At 37.8% G+C, this 23,156-nt stretch overlaps 2 protein-coding genes across 15 annotated transcripts in view; one reads left to right on the top strand and one right to left on the bottom strand.

Moving 5' to 3' along the window:
* The window catches only part of cacna1db (calcium channel, voltage-dependent, L type, alpha 1D subunit, b), a 147,902-nt gene extending 139,105 nt beyond the window's left edge, over positions 1-8,797 (bottom strand). For 7 of the 14 annotated variants that reach the window (XM_053680184.1, XM_053680185.1, XM_053680181.1 and 4 more), the window contains exon 1: positions 3,682-7,423. In XM_053680184.1, the coding sequence (XP_053536159.1) occupies positions 3,682-3,715 (34 nt within the window). In that variant the 5' untranslated portion in view covers positions 3,716-7,423. Of the gene's footprint in view, positions 1-1,332; positions 3,466-3,681; positions 7,425-8,091 lie in introns of those variants that run through there. The other 7 variants (XM_053680193.1, XM_053680194.1, XM_053680191.1 and 4 more) reach the window with 3 other exon arrangements.
* dcp1a (decapping mRNA 1A) lies at positions 7,362-22,394 on the top strand. Its single transcript, XM_017467794.3, has 10 exons — positions 7,362-7,539; positions 8,839-8,879; positions 9,016-9,143; positions 13,424-13,490; positions 14,068-14,197; positions 14,334-14,417; positions 16,170-16,616; positions 16,771-16,830; positions 19,289-19,495; positions 19,630-22,394. Exons 1-10 carry the CDS (start codon positions 7,390-7,392, stop codon positions 19,708-19,710), a joined length of 1,395 nt encoding a protein of 464 aa, XP_017323283.3. The 5' UTR covers positions 7,362-7,389; the 3' UTR covers positions 19,711-22,394.
* Positions 22,395-23,156: the final 762 nt, after the last annotated feature.

The following is a 23,156-nucleotide window of genomic DNA, read 5'->3' as shown; positions in this document are numbered from 1 at the left end:
GCTGTCCTGATTTACAATAGTAGTCCAGAATCTAAACATAACCTAACCATGATGCGTTTTTTTTTTTTAGTTTGTCCAAGGGACAGCAACAGAGTGGAACAGAAAAAGGAAGGTCATAACCCTTTAGAAAGAGTAGAAACGACAGAAATAAGCACTGCTAAGTGGGTAATTTTAAAGTTCTCCATACAATTTTACTTGCCTTACTTACATACACACTATCTCTTTCCATTCTGCAATAGTCTTTTGTATTCAACATTAGGACTGGATGATTATACAGTCACAGTGTTGATATTGTAATGAATTACAGCACAAAATGCAATGGTATCGTCAGTATACCAATAAGCCCTTGATACTTCTAGTGACAAGTAGATTGGACTTTTTTTTTTTTTTTAATCATATTTTTGTACAGAATGTTCTGTTGAAAAGATAGATTTTTGTAAAGACACTGAATAAAAGTATCATCAAACTCATCATATTCATATTTTGAAATGTAACACTAATATTTTACTGGCACAATTACATGGTGATATTTATCATCCACACCAAAAGATAAGATTTGGGCGATAAGATTATTATATTTTTTTTTTTTAGACAAATTACCCACCTATATTAAATCTGTCCAGTAAAAACACAGTATATGAATGTAGCACAGATAGCACTACTGAAAACAACAACAAAAACAGAAACCATCACAGAAATCCTAATGCTTTCCACTACAAACCATCAGCTAACCATTAAAACCATTACTGGCCCTTAAATCGTATCCACTAGACATAATATGCTACCAATAGTAGGCAACAAATTACCAGTATAGGGATCATTACAGTTTCCATTAAAACCAATACAATTCCCATTATAACCATTACAAATTCTATGAGGGTTTCTATTGGGTTTTTTTTTTTTTCTCCAGTAGGGAGCCTATAGGCCTGGTATTATTAGTATCTTCCCCAAATCTTCCTCAGAGACACCAATGCCCCCACCTGTCAGTTGTTGTATTTCATGTTATCACTGATAAAATCGTACAATGGTGTATCGACACACACCTAATCCTACTCTGGGTTTCGAGGCGCTTTAATTTCGTTGGTCTGCTACCATGAAAACACCTTGTTTCGCACCATAAACGGTGAAAACAGACTGCCTCTGGGATTCGCGTAATACTTGACATTTAACATATTTTAATAATTATGTATATATTGAAAATAATGAAGGAAAAGCCGTATTTCTAGAGCGAGCGCGTGAGCATCACTGACAAGCACTGAGTGTTTAACTGCCCAAGAGCCGCGCGCCGGGTTTCTCTCTCTCTCTCTCTCTATCCTCTCTCCTTTTTTTTACCTTCAGTCGGTTCCTCTGGCTCGTCCATGCCTTTTTCCGCATTGAAAGTCCGTTTAATGAACCGGTTTCACCGCAGGAACCAGTAGACACGCGTTAAATCGCTATTCACGCCGTTAATCCACGCGTTAGAAAGTGCCTCCTCGCGTGCACTAGTTCCCCGAGCGCCATGGAGCGCTTGCGGCAACATCCGGGTGCTGTCCTCCTTACACCGCGGCTTTACTCTGATCCAAACGAGCTTACTGTATATATCCGGTTCCCGTGAGTCAGAAACTGGGTTGAAAAACCTTTGCTGTGGACTTTAAACTAGTCTATGGACTGTACAGCTACACCATCTCCAGCGGAGTGTTTAGTGAGGAGCAACAGTTTCTTGATGGATGTGTGGAGTAGCCCACAGCGCCGCGGTTTCCTCTCCCACTTCACCAGTGTCCCTTTTAAAGTCCCATTAAAGCGATGTTTTACGACACCGATGACTATTATTTGTTTCGCATTTCTCAACAGGGCTTTTTTCTACATGGATCAACTAAAGATTACACTTCCCAAAAGTCTTCTTCGCCTAGATACTGTACCTAAAAACTACTGCTGTGATCATAATGATGCTCGTATAATGATGTTCATGATGCTCATGAACAATGAACCCCGCTTCCAACACACTTAGTAGCCTACTCTTTATACGACTTGATAGTATTCAGGTGTATTCTGTGTGCTGGGTGGCACACAAAAGAGGATGGGTTTCGTTTAGAGTCTGTTAAGCTTTCTGCCTCATGTCCTCTCAGGGAGTTTTTCCTTGCCACCGTCACATCTGGCTTGTTCATTAGGGATCTACAGGGAAATCAATCCTTTTTTTTTTCTTTCTTTTAGCAAAAATGTCCCTGCTGGAAAAGAAAAAAGAAAACAATAGAAACTATAACAGAAATTCTAATGGTTTCCACCCACTACAAATACCATTACAAACCATCAACTAAGCATTAAAACTATTACAATTATTAGTCCTTAATGGTATCCACTAGACATAACATGCCACCAATAGAAGGCAACCAATTATCAGTAGAGACCCTCAGGGACCATTACAGTTTCCATTAAAATTCCCATTATAACCATTCAAACCATTACAAATTTTATGAAGGTTTCTATAGTTTTTTTCAGCAGGGGTCTTGTAACATTTTTCATACTTAGTTTATATTATATATTAGGTTGTTTGCTTGTTTTTTTTTTCTTCATATAGCCTTTTGACATGAAACATGGCAAGCACATTACACATGACACTGGTGCCAAACTGGAAGACATGGCTCCGTGTGTGTGTTTTCAAAGAAATGGCAATCATGGAGTGGATGTTTTGTAAATAAAGTTACATTTTGCCAAAAGGTGTTCATTTCTGCCACGTATGGAGACTTTTTGGACACCCTGTAAATCTACATCTACACTGGGATTTCTGCAAAACTGCTTTATGACAGTGTCTATTGTTACAAGGATGATACAAATTAAAATTCGATTCAGTTCAGTTCTAACGCTTGTAGTCTGTTGTGTTAAAACAGCCTTGAGTGAATGCCCGGCTTTTAGTAAGTTTATGAAAATAAGCAACAGGTAGGTTTTAGTTAGTCTATATTACAGTATTTGCACGAAACAGCACCTACCACTATAAAATGAAGTTGCCCGAGTTTACGTTAGACCTATTTGAAGTAGGTCTGCTAACCTCTAAGATACAGTGACTCAGAACTCTGATTTCTGTCCATGAATGAATTAAGACTACATTCAGTGCTAAACAGTTTGATATGGTTCCCAACAAAAGGGAGGGTTTATAATTACATTCTTACCAAATTTAGGCTGCCAAATTTAATATTTTACACACTACAATAAAAATGGCAGTTTAATCATAACTTATTAAATTCCTAGTGTATTACTGAGTTTAAACTAACATTAAATATAAAAAGGGCACACCTAAGATACATTTCATCTTGTGGATTTGAATTATAAATAAATAATATTTTATAAATATGCAACAAAGGTGATATGTAGTGTGTTAATCACTGCATGGAAGAAGTCCCATTTTACTTTATACATAAGCAGGCATTTTAAAAATCTTTGAAATAATTTAAAATAGGATAATGCTCTACGATTCAATGTTTATTACATGTTTTTTGAGCAAATCATGTATTTCTTGTTGTTATTATTATTATTATTATTATTATTATTATTATTTCAGTATTCTCTGGAGAGGATAGCTTAAAAGATTTACACTTAAATTTAGAAGAATATGCCTAACTGACCAAACTTTGGTCAGGAAAAACAAAGTAGCCAGACAGGCCTTAATGTTAAACAAGTGAACATAAATTCCAAGCCAAACAGTCTTACCTCTGCGCCCTGGTCTCCAAGATATAAACGCCATTCACCTGGTGCTCATACGTAACCAAAGGATGACATTAGTTTGCCACATTCTGTAAAGTAAGCAGGAGGAATAGCCCATGTGGAAATTTTAGTCTACATGCATGATTCACCTGCTCTAACAGGCAGGCTAACAGTCAACCCAGTGATAATCCGCCAATATTAATCCGGGTTGGCAGTGACCTATTTCAGCCCTCACTGACCAAAAAAGAGGCTTCCCCTTTCTAAATAATCTCACTGATACACTGTTCATCACAATTATTGTTTAATTATGGTTGATCTCATATTATAAAATGATCATTAATAGGCTATACGCCAGGCTTATACACATTAATAATTTAGGACTGTGTGGAAACCCTGCAATATATTCAGAGGCCTAACATACAAAAAAATCTGTTTCATGATTTCCCTGCCAAGTAGCCGATGTATCTCTGCAGACCGCGGATCTCCAAATGGGAGGGTCTTGAACTGTAAGTAGACACAGGCGTCCAAGTAGGAGGGTAAGTAGGGTCATTAAAGAGACAGTGGGTTAAAAATTCAGAAATTTGACTAATTAAAAATAAGAAGAATTACATTTAAGAAAATACTCCCCATATTACTGCCTCCTCTTATTTTGAGGGGTGAGGGTTGTGTGCTTTTCATCAGGAGCTCTTTTGCCTCTGGGTCGGACAATTTGTCATGTCATTTTTACAGGTATTGACCCTCAACCATACTCTCTACAAACCAACAAAAGATATCCTGCTGGAACTGTAGTTCATTAATAACATAGTTACACAACATAAGCATATAAATTTACCATGTAGTTTTCAATCTTCTAAATATATTTAAATGTATTTGATATTTTACTTTCATATTTTGTTTCACAAACTTACTTTAAAAGGAAAGAGAAGTCATTGGAGATGTTAGGGTTAAGTTATAGCCTAGTGCAATCAGACTATTCTCCATATTTCATTTGTTTTACACTGACATCTTGTGGTGAGTTCTTGTCTTAGCCTAATTCTAATGCCATAGAGTATAGGCCACTTCATGACAGTCTTAAGACAAATAAAAATCACAATTCTTCTTTCACTCCAAGTTTTTAATGTGTTATTTATTATCATTATAGCTGTTTTCAATTATGTGCCCAAAATTAAGTACTGCTTTCAGCACTCCCTCTGCAGTTTGATATGCAGCTCAATTATGTTATGCGAGTGGTCACTTGCAGCACAAAAAGAGGAGGGTTTGACTGATTCTCAGAGCAAGCGTACTTACACTTGGCAATAAGAATGTATTTAAAGTAGAGGTGTAAGGTTACACTCCGATCACGATTCAATTCAATTTACAATATTGTCTTCAATATTTGATTCAATTCTCAGAATATTTTCAACACAAATTGAATGAAGAAAAATTACGACTGGAAAGACTTATTTCTGAATCACAAGTAATACAAAACAATACACATTTTCCTCTGTATAAAACTAAATAAATAAAAAACGGCTATAAACAGAGGATTAATATTTTTTTCATTTACTAAAGGTTCACCATATTTAAAATAAATAAATAAATAAATAAAATTCTCCCCAAAAATTGACTGAATAACCAGTGTCTGTCCATGGGACTTTGAAAATGACTGGCTGAAACATAATGAGCTCCACAGCAGAAATAGAGCTCCAAAGTCGGCTAAAATGGCCGTTTTCCTTGGCTACTGGTATTGTTTGATAGCTAATGAAGAGCTATTTTTAACTGTTAGAATGTGGTCGTATAAATGTCTCGTGCAAGGGTCTCTCCATGAAAGATCGTGATCATCTGACCAGTGTGTTCTCTTTATATTTTAGCTATATGGGTTGTGCAGATTGTGTAAACAGTGCAACTGCATTACATGCATAATTAATACAATGCTAATTTCCATGATGTGGATTAAACATTTTTGCATCGCGATGTTTCAAGTCACAATGTATCATTACACACTTCATTTCAAAACAATTTTCTTTGTGGTTTTTAGGGTGTAGACTATTTCTTTGAACTATCATGGTAACTAGCTAAAGTGATAAATAAAAAAAAAAGCTAGCACAAAACAGTAACCCAAAGAGTTTACCTCAGATGTCACGTATACATATATGGAGTAGCTGCCTACTTAAAACCCCAATTTGAGAATAAAACAAATGTTTTTTTTTAATTGCTTTTGTTTACATTAATCCTGAACAGTTCTGCTCTGCAAAGCTATTTCCCATTTGGAAAATCCCTTGTACCAGGTTAAAGGGTTTATTACATCAAGGGAGGGTTTTTATTTATTTATTTATTTATTTATTTTTGTATGACCTTTGGAGGCCTGAGGGGTCAAGTCAACACCAGGAAGCCAAACTTAACCAGAACATAAGTCCTATTTTACCCAGCAGAAAGTAGATTGTACAGCAGCTTATAACCATAAAAAGCTATTTCTGCTTTAAGATTGTTTTTTTTATGTAACCATGGGTGAATTCCTGCCTCGCTCCTTGTGTTCCTGGTATAGTCTCTGGATCCACTGTCACCCTGACAAGGATAAAACACTTACTGAAGATGAATTAATTAACTCCTCCATCTGTACTTGATATCTGACTAAGTTTATTACTTCATTCCGCTAGTCTAAACTAATAGCTTACTCACCTACCTAGATTAGCAAACCAGTTAGTAAGCATACTACCTAAACAGGCAATATGAATAAATCTCATCATTGTACCCTCTTCCCTTTGTACTGCAAGTGTCCACTTTCATAACATAGGTGTTATGTAACTCCGAGTCATGAGGACAAGTCATCAAGGATAGTACTAAAAAGTATTTTAAAAGTATTAAACGTTTCCCAGTACTAAAAAGTGAACAGAAAACCTGTTTCTAAACTCAGCTATAATGGACATCTAAGGGCAGATGTTAAATTCCATCAATAATTGCTTAAAAGTGTCAAATGTGGGGCAGTTTAAAAAGGTCTTACCAAAGCTGTTCTTATGTAGTTACAGTTTAATTCACAAATTATTATGACAACACCAGGACAGTTCTAAAATAAAAAAAATAAAAACAAACATGTTTTACACACGTCTAACAACTGTTCTTAGACTTCTATTATAACTTAGTGTTTGAGTAATCCGATTTTTCATTCTTTTCTCAGTAGAGAGGCATATGTAAAAATCCTTGTAACTGCACAACACTAGACTCCTAAAGGAGTCATCTCATAAACACCACTCTTGTATAGTGGACATGTAAGGCATATGATGAATGATATAACTGGATTGAAAAACGCTGTAGAAGTTGACTAAATTCTTTGGGGTCATTAAAGGGGTCGTCTAATAAAAACTACTCCAGATAATGAAGTATTAAAACAGTCAGGCATTCCCCAAATGGAAAAAAAAAACAACAACCCAAGTGTCAGCTAGAAACTTAAACACTGCTGTGCTACAATCGCAATACTTTTCAAGCTATGTAAACGCGACAACAGATAATAGATAATGTCTATTTAAAAGCAACTCAAATCCAGATATGTGAAAACACTGTCGAGATTTCTATATATAGATATATAAAATGTATTGTATTTTTTGCACGTTTTAATTGAAATATGCCTGCACTGTTGACCACCTGATGAACGTTACGAATGCGGAACCATCACTCGCGTGCATTGGTACAACCCGGAGAAAATCGGTGGTGTCCTCGGTATTTCTCCCGTACTGCCGTATGCTAGCGTTCAAGATGGAGTCCGTCAACAAAGCTGGACATCTGATGAGTCTAGCGGCTCTGCAGCAGTATGACCCTTATATTAACAAGCTGCTCGACGTTACCGGGCAGGTAGCGCTGTATAAATTCAACTCAAAAGCAAACGAATGGGTAAGAAGTTATTTCTACTGATTTTGTAACCCTCACAGTAACGGCGTTAGCTAACATTAGGCACGTACGAGCTAGCGAAAATGCTACACGACTGGATGCCTTGTTCCCATGTCCGTGCTTATAAGTGAAGCCCACCCTGGCTTTAGTAATAATGACTCGCACTCATTATGTAGGGCAAATTTCGAAATTTGCGCCGGTTGAGATTGAACCATGTTTATTGACAAATTCGTGTGAACTAACAGCGGGACAGCGGATTGAGTTCAACTTTACAAAGCGTCTCAACACTGTCAAGACCGTTATACTTATCGCATCCATCACTGTGTTAGCGAACGCCTTTCTGTCAAATCCACTTTAATACGCAGATTGAATAAAAAAATTAAAATAAATGTTTATTAGTGTTGGCTGTCTTGCTCACAAAATAACGGAGGAGGAGGGGAAAGAAAAATCAGTTTTGAAGCACTTCATTATCCGTCAGTCTGGCTGTAACCATCGCTCTCAGAGCAAGTAAAGAACAGTTCACCAAACATGACATTTCCACAGTTTTCCTCTTACCCCAAATGTAGTCGATCAGCCACGACATGTTGTGTGCCGTGTGTTTACTCCTTTAGTTCGGTACCGGAGCTACGATGCTAATGGAGCCACACACACAAACAAAAAAAACAAAGTAAAGAAAAGTTTATAGGCTCCATCTTTAGCATCGTGTCCACTGCATTCCCGCATCATCTCAGTCTCCCATCAAACCTCGCCGAGATTTAAAAAGAAAAAATAAATTATTACGATTCCACTAGACTTTATAGTAGTTTCTACTAACAATGGACGGCATCATGTTGACTATAAAAAACACACAAAAGTTTGTTCTAAATCTTAAAACTCTAGTAGCAGCCATCTTGCAGCCGGAATTACTTTCTTCTCCAGCACTTAATTTGGTATCACTCCACGCCTTGGATGGAGGAGTGGCCCAAAGTTCTTTTTCTTTTTTTTTCTTTCCCCGCTTCTTTCTTTTCCTTTTTTCCCCCCTCCTTTTATTCTTAATCTGAGTCATGTTTAGGGAGTTTTACAGTCGACCACACGAGTGTAAGAGGGCACAAAAGACAATATTTCTCTCTAAAACATCATCCGCAGGTTCGGCTGACCCCAAGTTTGAAGGCATGATTGTTGTGGATGAGAATATAGTTAGCATCATCATGGGAATCATTGATGTTGTTGCTTATTAATGTCTATGAATACATTCGGCTATTTTATGTAACTGTGTATATGTACCAGTTATAGAGAGTAACGTTTTTTTTTTTTCTTTCACAGGAAAAGACTGATATTGAAGGCACCTTATTTGTGTACGCCAGGTAAATATCTGTATTTATTCTTATGCCTTAGAATAACCTGACGAACTTTCATCCCTGCCTTTAAAGTGGTGTAAATAGTGTTCTTAATATATTATTTATGTTGTTCTTTATGAGCATAATCCCGTTATTTGTGCAGGTCAGCATCACCACATCACGGTTTCACTATTATGAACCGTCTAAGCACTGAGAACCTGGTGGAGCCGATTAATAAAGATTTGGAGTTTCAGCTTCAGGATCCGTTCCTCTTGTACCGGAATGCCAGCTGTAAGTCTTATTCAAATATACACATGGGGTTTTAGAGCCCACTTATAATTCCTGCTTCGGCGTGTGCTGCCAAATTTCCATATAACAGTAATTGCCTGACTAAGCAGCTTTCTTTTCACCAGAAAAGATACAGTGACGATGTATTGAGCCATCGGTAACAGCAGGGTGATTCCATTACGGCAGTGTTGTTTATCTATTGTAACATGGCTTCATTTTGAATTACAGTGCTGTGAAAAAGTATTTGATTTCTTCTGTTTTTGTGTCTATCTCGTACAAAATTTTTCAGAAATGAAAAAATCTAAGATAAAACAAAGGCAACCTGAGTAAACACCAAATACAGTTTTACAGGAAACATGAATTCTGCTCTCTACCAGAATATCCTAAAGGAGAATGTCCAGTCTTCAGTCTGTACATTGAAACTGAAGCGCAACTGGATTATGCAGCAAGACAATGATCCAAAGCATAGGAGTAAATCCACCTCTGAACGGCTCAAAAAAAGTAAAATGAAAGTTTTGGAGTGGTCCAGTCAAAGTCTTGACTTGAACCAATTGGGATACTGTGACAGGACCTTACAGGGGCAGTTCATGCTTGAAAACCCTTCAGTGTGGCTGAACTAAAACACTTCTGTAAAGAAGAGTGGGCCAAAATTCCACCACAGTGCTGTGAAAGACTGATCTCCAGTTAGCAGAAGCGTTTGGTTGCAGTTATTGCTGCTGAAGGTGGCACAACCAGATTTTAAGCTTAAGGGGGCAATTAGTTTTTCACATGGGTGATAGGTGTTGGATAACTTTTTTTTTGTGTAAAAAAAAAAAAAAAAAGAAATAAAAACTATTGTGTGTTTACTCAGGTTGCTTTTGTTTTATGTTGTATTTTGTTTGAAGATTTAAAACTATTTAGCATGAGATATACACAAAACATAAGAAATCAGGATGGGGCAAATACTTTTTTTTTCTTTTTCTTTTTTTTTTTATAAACAGCACTGTATTTTGAAAGTCAGATTTCAACATTGAGTCTAAGACGGCATGCATTTAAACATTTTTCTAAAAAATGTGTTTACCCATCTGAGACAACAGTCTCATTCTATACAAGAGTGTATATTCCATTCCATTAGTGGCTGCATTTTGCTCTTAAATGAGTTGCAGGGTTACTCATTTATTAGCATAGAAATACTAAATGCACAAAAGGTTGTTAACTGCACCCATGTGAAAGGCAAAAGGATATTCTAATGAACCCTGAAATGATGCTTTTTAATGAATAATTTACTTTCAGTTTATAATTTAGGAAGCAAGGTTCTACTGTCAGTGATCTTGTCAGTTAATATTACAATATCATTAAAAATAAAGAAAAAAAATCCTTTTCTTTAGTTTGATTTCTGTCTCACGTCTAACCAGTAAGAGCATGATCTCTTCTCCGTTTGGCAATACCACACTGCAAAGACTTTTAAGACCTAGATATTAAATTACATTTACTTTTGTTACATCCTCGTGAACATGATTGGTGGATGATGAACTTCCTGTAATATGAAGACATGATATTTAAGAGGTAGTAATTTATCATTAAGAGTCATACCATGTGCGAGAGAGCGAACGGTACAAGAACATGCAGCGCAATGGAAACGTGATCTTTATCTTTCGCAAAAGTAGATTTATTATCAGCGCTGAGTTTTTTAATGTCCCTACCAAATACAGATAAAGTCTTTACACAGGGGCTGGGGGAACAAAAATAAACCTTTTGGATGCTGCTTCAGCTTCTAAGAAGGAATCCTGACCTGTGCTACTCATGATTGTTCATTTTTGAATGAAGTTTCACCAAAAGAATGGTTTAAAATTTCAGGTAGTAGGATGAGCAGAAATTTTTAGAATTTCTCCTGGATATCAACAGCATGCTACTGAGGCATTTAGTTTTATCTGCAAGTAATCTTTTTTTTTCCCTTTTTCATAAGCTCTGATCACAACCTGATTTGGTCACAACCTGTTTGTATGCTCCCTGAAAGCTCGATCCATGAGCTTAAAATAATATATTTGGCATTGATTTTGTCAACTCAGGTTGTAGAGTAGAGAACTGTTCATATGGTTTTGGTGGGTTTTGCGTGTAGAGACCTGAAGGTTGTGAATTCGAATCTCATCTGCAGCAGCATGTATCCATTGCTACCCTCAACTTGGATTGTACTCTGCCTCATATACAGTTGTGCTCATAAATCAATCATCCTGTTCAAAAGTTTACATCCCCCTGTGTATCTTGTTGCCTTCTTGAGCATCAGTGAATGTTTGTACCTTTTGAAATAGTTGTGTACGAGGGGTCAAATATGCGGAATATGTTGGAAAGCAAAGAATGTGTAGGACCTGGAGGATTTTTCTGAAGAATAGTGGGCAGTTTAACTGCTCAGGACAAACAAGGGACTCATGAACAACTATCACAAAACATAAACACAGCCGTGGATCATCCAGGTAACGACACAAGAGTATTAAGAATCAAGTGTATGTAAACTTCTGAACTGGTTTGTTTGCATAAATTCAGTTATTATTGTGTCTTGTGGACTAGATGTAAACATGTTTTGTGAAAGTTTATTCAGGGTAGCGCACAATTTTTAAAAAATGCTATTTTAACGATCCCTCTTTTTTTTCTTTTTTTTTTTTTTTCTTTTTTTGAAGATTCTGCAAAGCCTATGTAAACTTATGAGCACAACTGTGTAGGTTGTGTTTGATTAAAGCATATGCTTAATTCATTTGAAGACAATACCTTGACCATTTGCTGTCCTGCTTTTACTAGTACTACAACATCTTGGCTAAAATTTTATCTAAAACTAAATTCTCAGCTCCCCGAAATTTCTTGTGAACGTCAGATCAGGTTCTAGGTTACTGCATGCCTGTGTTACAAAAAGGAGACATGTCTGTGACTGAAAGTAAAAGGAATTTATTCTTCGAATCTTCGAATGCTTAACGTGAAAGCATGTCCTTAGGAATGAGGGTCACTGCTGCTGGTTGTATATACACACTTTAGATCATGTCACAGTTCCTGTGCTATCTGCTTTCCAGGAATAACATGAAATGTTCAGGTCAGTCTTGAGAGCTTCCAAACATTACGAAGATGGATAGTGGTTTATAAACTCTGTCGTTTTCTGTTGCTTTTTAAACTAGTTCTAGCTATGAGAGTGATGTTATTAAATGTATAGGAATGAATTGATTTATTTTTAATGTAAACATGTACATAAAGTGTAGCGTTAAAACTTCACGGCGAAGACCGTACTCTACAGGCGTGCACAGCGAAAACCTGCCACTTTAAATGATGCGAATTTGTTTAATGTTTAACTACTGGATGTAGAAACAGTACTAATGATCCATTTCTAGTGTTTAGTATGGGTTTATGACGATTGGTTGAAGACCGTTCTATCAATTTTAGGAAGAGATGATGGACAAAAGCCTTACCTCTGTCAGTACCATTTAAACAGCGTCCAAGTGTCTTCTGAAAGACGATCTTCCCCTTCCGCCGGAGGTCCTGAAGTTCGTGATTCGAAGGGTTCGAGGCCAAACCCAGCAGAAGCATCCTCTCGTGGCTGTCACCTTTGGCGAGCTCCATTCTTCCTCCAGTGCAGCATGTCCTTCAAAATGTTCTAAAGTTCCTCGTGATATCCGGTTTCATCAGCTAAGCTCTTGCCATGACCTGTCACTCTGCACGCTCTGATCACGCTCGGAGTGAAATCAGGAATGACAGACTAATTTGGAGAAAAGAAAGAAGAAGAAAAAAATAAGGTGTTGAACAGAGCAGAGGTCTGGAGAGTGGCACAACATTCAGTGGTGTCTCTCTTGATCGTGTGTAGCTGTAGAAAGCTCTGGAGAGAGAATGAAGACGGAGGAGTACGGGCTGAGAGAACGAAGCGGAGAAGTCCCCAAGGCTTCCACATAGAGCGTGGTAGGATCGTGTGCTCTGCCTGAGCCGCACGTGTAAGGAGAATATGCCGGAGCTGTCGGTGTGAAAGAAGGCAGAACAGAATTCCTCGCTTATCTGACTTGATCAGAGTGGAAATAGGAAGGGGTTAGTTTTGGAGGGGTTATCAGTGTGTAAGACTTAAGCTTGAGAATACATGCACACACACACACACACACACACACACACACACACACTCTCACACACACACACACACACACACACACACACACACACACACACACAGCCGTTAAGGTAACGTAATACAAATGAGAAGGTGTAGATGCTATATGGAAAGATTTGTAATTGAATCTTTCTGTCGCTGTCTGATTTGTTGTTGTTGTTTTTTTCCTCAGTGGGAATCTACAGTATCTGGTTCTACGACAAGGCCGACTGTCAGCGCATAGCACAGTTGATGGTACAGTAAGTGTCAAATGTTGCAGATTTTTTTCATGATGTGCATAAAAATAGAACTTTTAATTGATCAAGCGCAAGGTGCACCACAGTGTGACAAATGCTGGGTAAAAGCAATTGCAGACCGCACACTGTGGAGCCCTCATGGGAGCCTAGCAACAAGCTGAACTTGTTGCCATGGGTGCTGGTTACCATAGTGACCAGGTTAGCTCAGATGTACCATCTGGGTCCATAAGGAGGTGCTTATTCTGCAGTCAAATAACTTGTGAGAGATGCCGTTTTGAAAGCTCACCGAGTATAAGTGGTAGTTTGCATGTTCTCTGATAGTAATCTCTTATCAGGTTCTCAGATAGTCCTAATAGTGTTTGTTTTGTTCGTGTTTTTGTTTTGTTTTGTTTTTTAAACCTGGCCTTTCTTTTATTGCCCTAAATTTGCCCATGTCTTAGCGAAGGAAAGCGTTCATCAGTACACCACTGCCATCTAATGGACAAAATGTGCAATTAACCCTAAAAAACAAACTATCTCAATAGTGTTGTGCAGTTTCACTTTCAGATTTTGCTCTTTGTGTTTTTGCGTGTATTTGTAGAATAGTGAAGCAGGAGACATTGAGGGCTCAGCAGGCCTCTCCAGATCGAGGACGAACGAATGGTTGTGTTGAGACGAGACCGATGGATATCCTGGAGCTGCTGAGCAAAGCCAAAGAGGAGTACCACAGGGTAAGGCTGCAAGTCGCTCTCGTCTGATTTGTTAATTTTCTCGTTGACTTTGGATAGACAGATTCGCTAATGCCCACAGTGTTCTCTTTCTGTGCCTCTGTCTGTATAGAGTCAGTCTAATGATACCGATTCACAGGTTAACACAGACGTCACTCCAACTCCAGACCCAGTTAAAGTAGAGAGCATGAAGCCTACGGTTATTGCTGCTCAGCAGGAGAAGGTACTGCTGCAATCACACATCCCATTGTTTTTATTTACATTTTTAACTTTCTTTCAAAAAGACAACCAGTGAAATACAATAGAAATAATGTCTTTTTTTACTGATTGCAAAACAATTACATGATTACAGAATTTTGGCATCATGAACAAATCAAGTAATTACATACAATTTCATTTTTAAGGTAATATATTAAAGAGCCCATGAAATCAATACATGTGTTTTCAGAGCTTCTTATGAGTTTTCATGACTCATCTGCACTCGCATAATTTGCATCCAATGAAATGTTCACTAGAACCTACCCCATAAACAATGTCCTACCCCATAAACAAAGTTGCAGTGTGTGTACACACTCTACCTCCAAAATCTTCATCTTGGCTCAAACATGAACGACTTCCCTCATCCTCGTGGCCTTGTCCTGTTTCAAAAGGAAATACATGAACGAACAAAATCAAATCATGGCTCCTGTACCTGTACAATAGAGATACGGTGGGCAAAAATATTGTAGTCAATAAAAACGATTTTTTATTGACTACAATATTTTTGCCCAGCGTATCTCTATTGTATCAAGTATGTTGACGTTTCCCTGTACTGAAAAGAAGCAAAATTTGTTCATTTTAAACTAATAATGGCCTAATTGTTGAATTCTACAAATAACATTTACACATTTTGTATGTGCTTTTATATAAAAAAAAAAAAATGTAGTCAGCAGTATTTGTACACTAAGCTCCAAGTCTGTATAATCACATATAATTACATCTAGGGAAGGATGAATTTGTGTTAGTAATGTAGTTCACAAAGTTCTAAATAACACACATACACACCTGGTTGTACACAGATACCACAAACACATCAGGAAATCATAATAGTATTTTGCTGTATTGCTCCAATGCTGGAAAGTGAAGAAAAAAGTGATCTAGGAACTGTGGTAATACATCTCTGTCTCATCTTAAGAGTTTCTCTGTTAAGTGCATAAAATCATGCAGATACAGGTCAAGAGCTTCAGTTAATGTTCACATCAAACATCAGAATGGAGGAAAAGTGTGATCTCTGTGAATTTGACTATGACGTGGTTATTGGTACCAGACAGGTTGGTTTGAGTGTTTCAGAAACTGCTGATCTCCTGGGATTTTCAAGCACAACAGTCTGTATAGTTTACACAATGGTGCAGAAAAAACAACAAAAAACATCCAGTGAGCGGCAGTTGTGTGGGCGGAAATGCCTTGTTGATGACTGAGGTCAGAGGAGAATGGCCAGCTGACAGTAATGCTGTTGTAACTTGTATAGCCACTCTTTACAACCGTGGTGAGCAGAAAAGCATCCCAGAATGCGCACCATGTCGAACCTTGAGTCGGATCGGCTACAACAGCGACATCGCGTTCCACTCCTATGAGTCAAGAACAGAAATGGGAGGCTACAGTGGGCACAGGTTCATCGAAAACCGTCTCAGTTTGGAAATGTATTTGAACAATGTATTGGTGCAATTTAACAGCTGTGCTTAGACTTTAATTATAAGTGAGTCTTGAGTAAGTGAGATTTTGTTTTTTTGTTTTTTTTTTGGGGGGGGGGGGGTTCCCCTCATTAACAGAAACATGTTGAAATTGTTGGCTGTGGTGATCACGCTTGTGCTACAGATGTGTTGGGTAGAGTTAAGGACTTTAATCTCCCAACTTAATCATTTGCTTTGTCCATATGAGGTCATTTTGAAAATGACCACCTTAGCGTTTTCATTCAATCTTTTGTTTGTGTCCATAGCAAACACACGGTGTGGTGAAGCAGATCACAGTGGAGGAGCTGTTCGGCAGCTCTTTACCCAAAAACCCAACCCCTCCAGCAGAATCAATTTCTGGCGAGAATTTCTTGCGTGGAATGAGCTACGGCCCTCCTCCCGTCCCCCTGGAGCCCCTTCTCACACAGTGTCTCTCAGCCAATCCCCTGCTCCCTCAGCACTCTATCTCTCCCGCCCTAATGGCTCCAAGCGGGGCTGAGAACGTTCCAGCACTTGGAGGGCATCGTGGGCAGACTGGGCCTCAGGCTGCGCCTAAGTATATAAATCCACTCAAAAACGATGGCCACGGGATCCCAAAGCCGACAGCAGTGCCAGGCTTCATGCCCAGCACGCTAGTCACGCCACAAAGTTTCCGAGAACCTACAGCCAAAGCACCAGCAGTTTTCACCAGCAAACCCGCAGCATCTGCACAAGTAAGGAGTGACAAAATAGAATTGGCCTGTATTTCTTTGATTGATTAACACTCATATCTGCCGTATCTCTGACTGCTTTTCTTTGTGTCTCTTGCTCACTCCATTTGTTTCTCTTTCACACTGTCCGTCTTTCTCTTCTTTCCATCTAATGAAGACTAAAGAAGCTGGTACTTTTGCACAGCCGCAAGCCACAAATCTGGTCAAACCCATTCCAGTGAGTATCCGCACTAAAACACTGTACAGGTGCATCTCAAAAAATGAGAATATCGTGCAAAAGTTAATTTTCTATTTATTTGGAAAATCAAAAGGTGGAACTTTCATATATTCTAGATTCATTACACAGGAAGTGAAAAATTTCAAGCCTTTCTTTGTTTGAATCTTGATCATTATGGCTTACAGCTCATGGATCCAGTATCTCAAAATATTAGAATAAAGAATTTATAATACAGAAATGTCGATCTTCTGAAAAGTATGTTCATTTATGGACTCAATACTTGGTCAGGACTCCTTTAACATGAATTACTGTATTAATGCAGCGTGGCATGGAGGCAATCAGCCTGTGGCACTGCTGAGGTGTTCTGGAAGCCCAGGTTGCTTCGATAGCGGTCTTCAGCTCGTCCCAATGTCTCTCATAGATTCAATATGGGGTTCAGGTCAGGCGAGTTGGCTGGTCAATCAAGCACAGTAACCATGTTCATACTAGTAGTTTTGGCACTGTGGGCAGGTGGAAGCATGAAGTGCTCTAAAATCTCCTGTTAGACGCTGCATTGACTCTCGACTTGCACCAGCAGATGACATGGCACCTCAAATCATCAATGACTGTGGAAACTTCACACTGGACTTCAAGCAACTTGGATTCTGTTCCTCTCCGCTCTTCCTCCAGACTCTGGGACCTTGATTTCCAAATGAAATGCAAAATTTACTTTCATCTTCCCCATGACTGTGGTTGTGTGTACTGAACCAGACTGAGAGATGAAAGGCTCAAGAAACCTTTTCAGGCGTTTTGACTTAATTAGCTGATTTAGAGCTCTTCTCATGTCGACATTTCTATATTATAAATTCTTTATTCTAATATTTTCAGATACTGGATTTATGATTTCCATGAGCTGTAAGCCGTCATCAAGATTAATATATTCTAGATTCATTACACATAAAGTGAAATATTTCAAGCCTTTTTTTTGTTTTGTTTTAAAGTTTCACTTTTTGAATTAAATTACAATGAACCTTTCCACATTATTCAAATTTTTTGAGATGCTCCTGTAAGATACTTTAGCAGTGCATATACACGTCAACTGTGTTTAGAATGTAAACATGCAAAATAGTCAACTTGTTGTGTGTATACATTCATAATTGTAATAAGTTTTTTTTTTTGCATTATGTTTTCCTTTATTTGTATCCATATGTATTTGACATTTATGGTTGTTTTATTGAATAATTGGTGTAGGAAATTGTGTGATGTGTGTGAACTGGCTGTCAAGTCAAAGTCATATTTGGGTTATAATAGTTATGAAATAAAGGTAATGTAGGTGGACATGGAGGAATATGGAGATACAGGATATATAGGAAAGAATTTAGGTTGAGGAGAAGATTATTATTTGTACATTGTAATTTTTTTTGTATTATTTGACATCCCATCACACAGTACACTTACTGGCCATTTTAATAGGAAGACCTGTAACCTAGCCTCTAAAATCACACAGATACAGGTCGAGAGTTTCAGGTAAAGAAAACATCAGAATGGGGGAGGAATCTGATCTCTGTGACTGTGTGGCATGGTTGTTGGTGCCAAATGGGCTTGATGCACAACAGTTTCTACACAAGCTATGTTTCCATCCATGTATTTTTATGCGAATTTTGAGATATCTCAAAAAAAATTTAAATAAAGACTGCATGGAAACGCCAGCTATGAATAAAGCCTCCACAATGCACATAAAAAATATATGCGCCCAATTCAGGTGGATATAAAAAAAAATATATTCGATAAGTAGATCTGTTCATAAACTATAACTGAGAAACATTTAATGAAGAAATTCCATGATGCTTGTCAAAAAGGTCACATGAATTTGCATCAATAAATCATGTGATTGGATAATTGGCTCAGAACAGTAAATATGGAGAGCGGAGAGCGACAGGTATGTTTGGATAGACAACTTTGTGCCAGTTTCTCGGAAATTAAAGTTTTTGTTCTCTTGAACACATGGAATTGAAACGATGCTTTATTCGTAAAATGTTCTGTGAGAAAATTTGCAACTTGGATGGAAAGATTCACTGAGCAGTAGTTCTGAACTCTTTGTTGAGTAGAGAGGCCCTATAGGGTTCTGTAAATCAAATAACAACTTGGAGCTGGACACTGCGATTACATATGTTTTGACATGATTATGTAATATGTTGGTTATATTTTGTTCAGAAAATTGCTGTAATGCTCACGGCACAGGATGTTTATTGTTTCTGATCTATCGTCTTGTCAGTCTTGAAGAGTTTTTCCACCTTTTCACCTGGAAGGATTCCCAACGCCAAGTAATGATAAAATCGTATTGTTTCGTGAAAAATAATAAAGCTAAAACTTACAAGTGATTGCATTTAGTTTCACACACTATTGGGGTCTCTGAGAATTTGGGACTGAAAGTGTGCATGTCCTTTAATGAGTTTAATGAATTAATGTTTCGTTTCAGACCAAGGCGGGGCTAGTTGTGCCAGGGGACGAGCCGTCGTTGCTACTTTCCCCCAGTGTGTTCCAGCAGTCCACTACAAAAGCACCAGAGCTGCCAAGAAATCCTGCTCCTCCACCGTCACCCCCTGCCTCTCTGGGGGCTGGAGATCTTCCCTCAACAGTGTACAGCAAGACACAGCTTCAAGACGTTCTTATACATTTGATAAAGGTACACATTCAAATGCAGCATTAATAAATGTACATACCTTTCCTTTTTTTTTCTTCTTTCTTTCTTTTTAAAATTTTAGGTTAAAACAGTTTCTTAAATTTGGATTTGTTTCTGTTTTTTTTGTGTCTTTTAAGAACGATGCCCACTTCCTCAGCACAATCCATGAAGCGTATATGCAGAGCCTCACCAAAGACCTCAGCAATGTCAAACTATAGCCTCTGAGCCCAAACTCCTGGACTGAGTGCTCTTACTATCAGCCCAGAGGCTGCGTTTAGGACAGAACCACCACATACTGGTGCACTGGTTCTCTCACTGTATTTTAGTCACAGAGGGATGAATCCAAAGGCACACATCACTCGTTTGTTTCGACTCAAGCTTCAGGATGACCACATAGCCATGGTTATCCCACACCTGAGCCCCGGCTATTCTGATTATTGAGGTGGAACACTCACTTCTTTTGTCTAATCATTGTTCTTCTCATCTTGTGTGGTCACTCGTCACCCTGTCTGTCATTCCATCTCTAGCTGATCTAGCTTATGGCTAAGATTATGAAATCAGGTGCAATACAAGCTTTTTTTTTGCTTTTTTTAAGTCATGTTTAGGGATGCATTTATTACCATTTTTTATTTAATTTTTTTTCAGATCAACCACGTTTTTTTTTTTCCCCTTAATATTTGTCAATAGCAATACCGATGCTGAAATGAGAAACCTATTTGGTATCAATCAGAGACATCATGGAACATTTTATTTAGCTCTGTTTATGTTGGTTGCTGCCACAATGAACTCCTCATGCTCATTTTATGTTTAAGATGTTATGGTGTTAAAACAGTAGCTTTACTAGCGCGCAACAGCAGCAGACCAGAGCAGTGTCAGCGAACATATTTAAATGCACCTTGCTGTGAATTGCACCTTGATTCACAAGCAAAATATAAACCCCCAAGTATAGCACAAGTTGCTCAGTGCTCACTCAGCTGATGTGCTCTCTACATGCTCCACCTTAAAAAAAAAAAAAAGTCATTTTTAGTGACTATGCTTGCTGATACTGCTCTGCGCACTTACTAAGAATACTGTTTAAATGCCATAAGATGTTTTATTAGGATACTTGTATTGTAGGAAGTTGCTGTAGTAGCTCCTCTTGATATATTCGCAGAGCACTGATGTATGTCCACATCGCTTTCATTTTGTGCCATCTGTTCATTCGCGTGACAGTGTTATCACACACGGTGTGACGTGATATCGGATGTTGTATTGGGGTGTTTTTTTTCGAGTAAATGAGGATGTTATCAAACCTATAACCAATTCCAGTATCGTATCGCTGCCTCCCTAGTAACCATGGCTTTCTTATAATTAAAATAATGCCCCACGATTAAGTTTTCAATAGAAACCTGAGGGAAGACCTGCACTTTTTTCGAAGTAATATTTGGACCCAGGTTCAGAAGTGAGATATGGTAACCTTGATGTATTACACTAGTGCTCGTGATGCATTTTAAACTGCAGTAGTATTTCTGCAATCAGCTTTATTTGCACTGGATAATACGAGTACAACTGCTTATTGTAGAGTGATAAATTAGTTTGATTATAAATATGGTGTTATGAGTTATGAAATAGCTTTTGAACTCCGATTTCAATATTTCAGTCCTCAACGTTCTTCTGCAAGTTTAGGATGAGTGTGAAGTTTTGCCATCACTTTGTGATTTGCAATGGTTTGATTAATTAAAGTACAAGAACAAGACTGTCACGCTGAGCAGGTCATTTTAAATGAAGTGGATTTGAATAAACTTTAGGACTTGCATTGAGTTGTTGATTTATAAGATTCAACATTCAATTTGGTCTGCAGCCTTTTAATAGTTAGGCAAATGCCAAAAAAAATAAATTAGCAAATGTGCAGTAGCATATGATTCTGGTTTAAAACCTTTTCTATGATATTGATGAAGCCCTCCACTATGTGGCGCTTTTTGGTTGTTTTTTTTCGTTTGTTTTGTTTTTCTCTTTAGATACATACAACCTGTGAAGTCTTCTTAATGCAAATATTTCCACCTGTGTGATGCTGGTAACTGATTAATATCTCCCTTTATGTCTATTTTTGTCCAGGTGAATTACAAATAACTTTCAGTAATTATGATGCATTTATGGTGGCAGCATGGAAATAGGATACATTAAGAAAGCTCAACCATGTAATTCAGATTTGGTTATAATGGAAACCTCACTAAAGTAATCAAGCAGCTTTAAAGTGTTATACTCGTTTGGAAGCTTGAATGTATCTTGTCGGCAGCTCTGTTCCCCCTCAAGCTTTTCTTCATTTGAAAAAAAAAAATCTGTTTGGCAAAAAAAAAAAAAGTCACATTTTTCATATACCCTGATTGTAGTCGATCAAATATAACACTTTTTTTTGGTGACCAGCTTTTGTTTCTTTACTTAGACATTCAGCTACATGGTGACGTATTGTTGATGTTTATAGATACAGTTTATAGTCATTACACTACTTGTGGATTAAATGTGGATTACATTCAAAACTTCAGTGTAACGCAAACATGTGAGGGTGATTGACTATATTTGGAGTAAAAAATGCATTAGTACATGATCCATCTTTAGGTTTTGGGGGGAGGTTTTTTGTTGTGTTTTCCAAATGATGTTCATTATATTGTCATGATTGTTTTTCCCTCAACCTTTTACATTTTCTTCATTAAGTTATTTTCTGTCTTTTTCTCCAGGAATAGTATAAGCAATTCCTAGAACAGCAATTTCCGAAATCTGCTAAAATGCATGTTACTAGAGTGTGCGCTGATGGAACGGTCTAGAGATCACTTATTTTTTAAAGTCATTATCCTTTTTAAAATTCTTTGACAGGTCTGTTAAGCTAATTCAGTGTACAATAAAACCGTTCTGTTACCTCTGCTGATCATGCTCTGCAAAGTAACTTATTTTTTAATGAAATTCCCCACGTGTGCAGTTGTAATACAGTAATAAATAAATTGATTGCGATGACTATGTATTTTTAACATCAAACATGCTGAAAACTGACACAGGGAACAATGTTGATTATGTTTAGGCAGTGTGTACTTGTATATGTGTGGCTTTTAATTCAAAGAACCAAATATAATGAATTTGGAATTTCACAATGCTTTCTTTAAACCATCTGACTTGTCTTAGCAGATGAATAGTGTAATCCTTCATCACTTGACCAAGGTATGCTCGGGAAGTGAATTAAAAGTGCTATGGAAATAAAAATTAACAATAAATGTTGGCACAGAGCAGCTTTACATAAATCTGGGTGTAGTTTTAGAGCCCTAATGAGAGAGCCAGAGGTGATTTGAAGAAACCTTGAGAGGAACCAGGCTCGAAAGGAAACCTGGAGACATTTGGGACACCCTGTAATCCTGGGATGAGCACAGGGCACTCTAATAATTATCATTTAAGAGACAGGAAGGTATCACCGTAGCTTACACAACTCGGAGACAGGAAGGTATCACCATAGCTTACACAACTCTGAGACAGGAAGACATCACCACAGGTTACACAACTCGGAGACAGGAAGGCATCACCATAGCTTACACATTGTTATTGCACACCCAAATACATGTTTCTCATAAACCTAAGCTCACTTGTCTTCGATCCAAGTGATTTGACACATTTAGCTGGAATTCTCACTCTACAATCTCAA

This window comes from Ictalurus punctatus, chromosome 5, assembly GCF_001660625.3.
Source record: "Ictalurus punctatus breed USDA103 chromosome 5, Coco_2.0, whole genome shotgun sequence".
Taxonomy (NCBI): Eukaryota; Metazoa; Chordata; class Actinopteri; order Siluriformes; family Ictaluridae; genus Ictalurus; species Ictalurus punctatus.
Note: the sequence above shows the minus strand (reverse complement) of the source record. Positions and strands in the feature narration are given on the sequence as shown.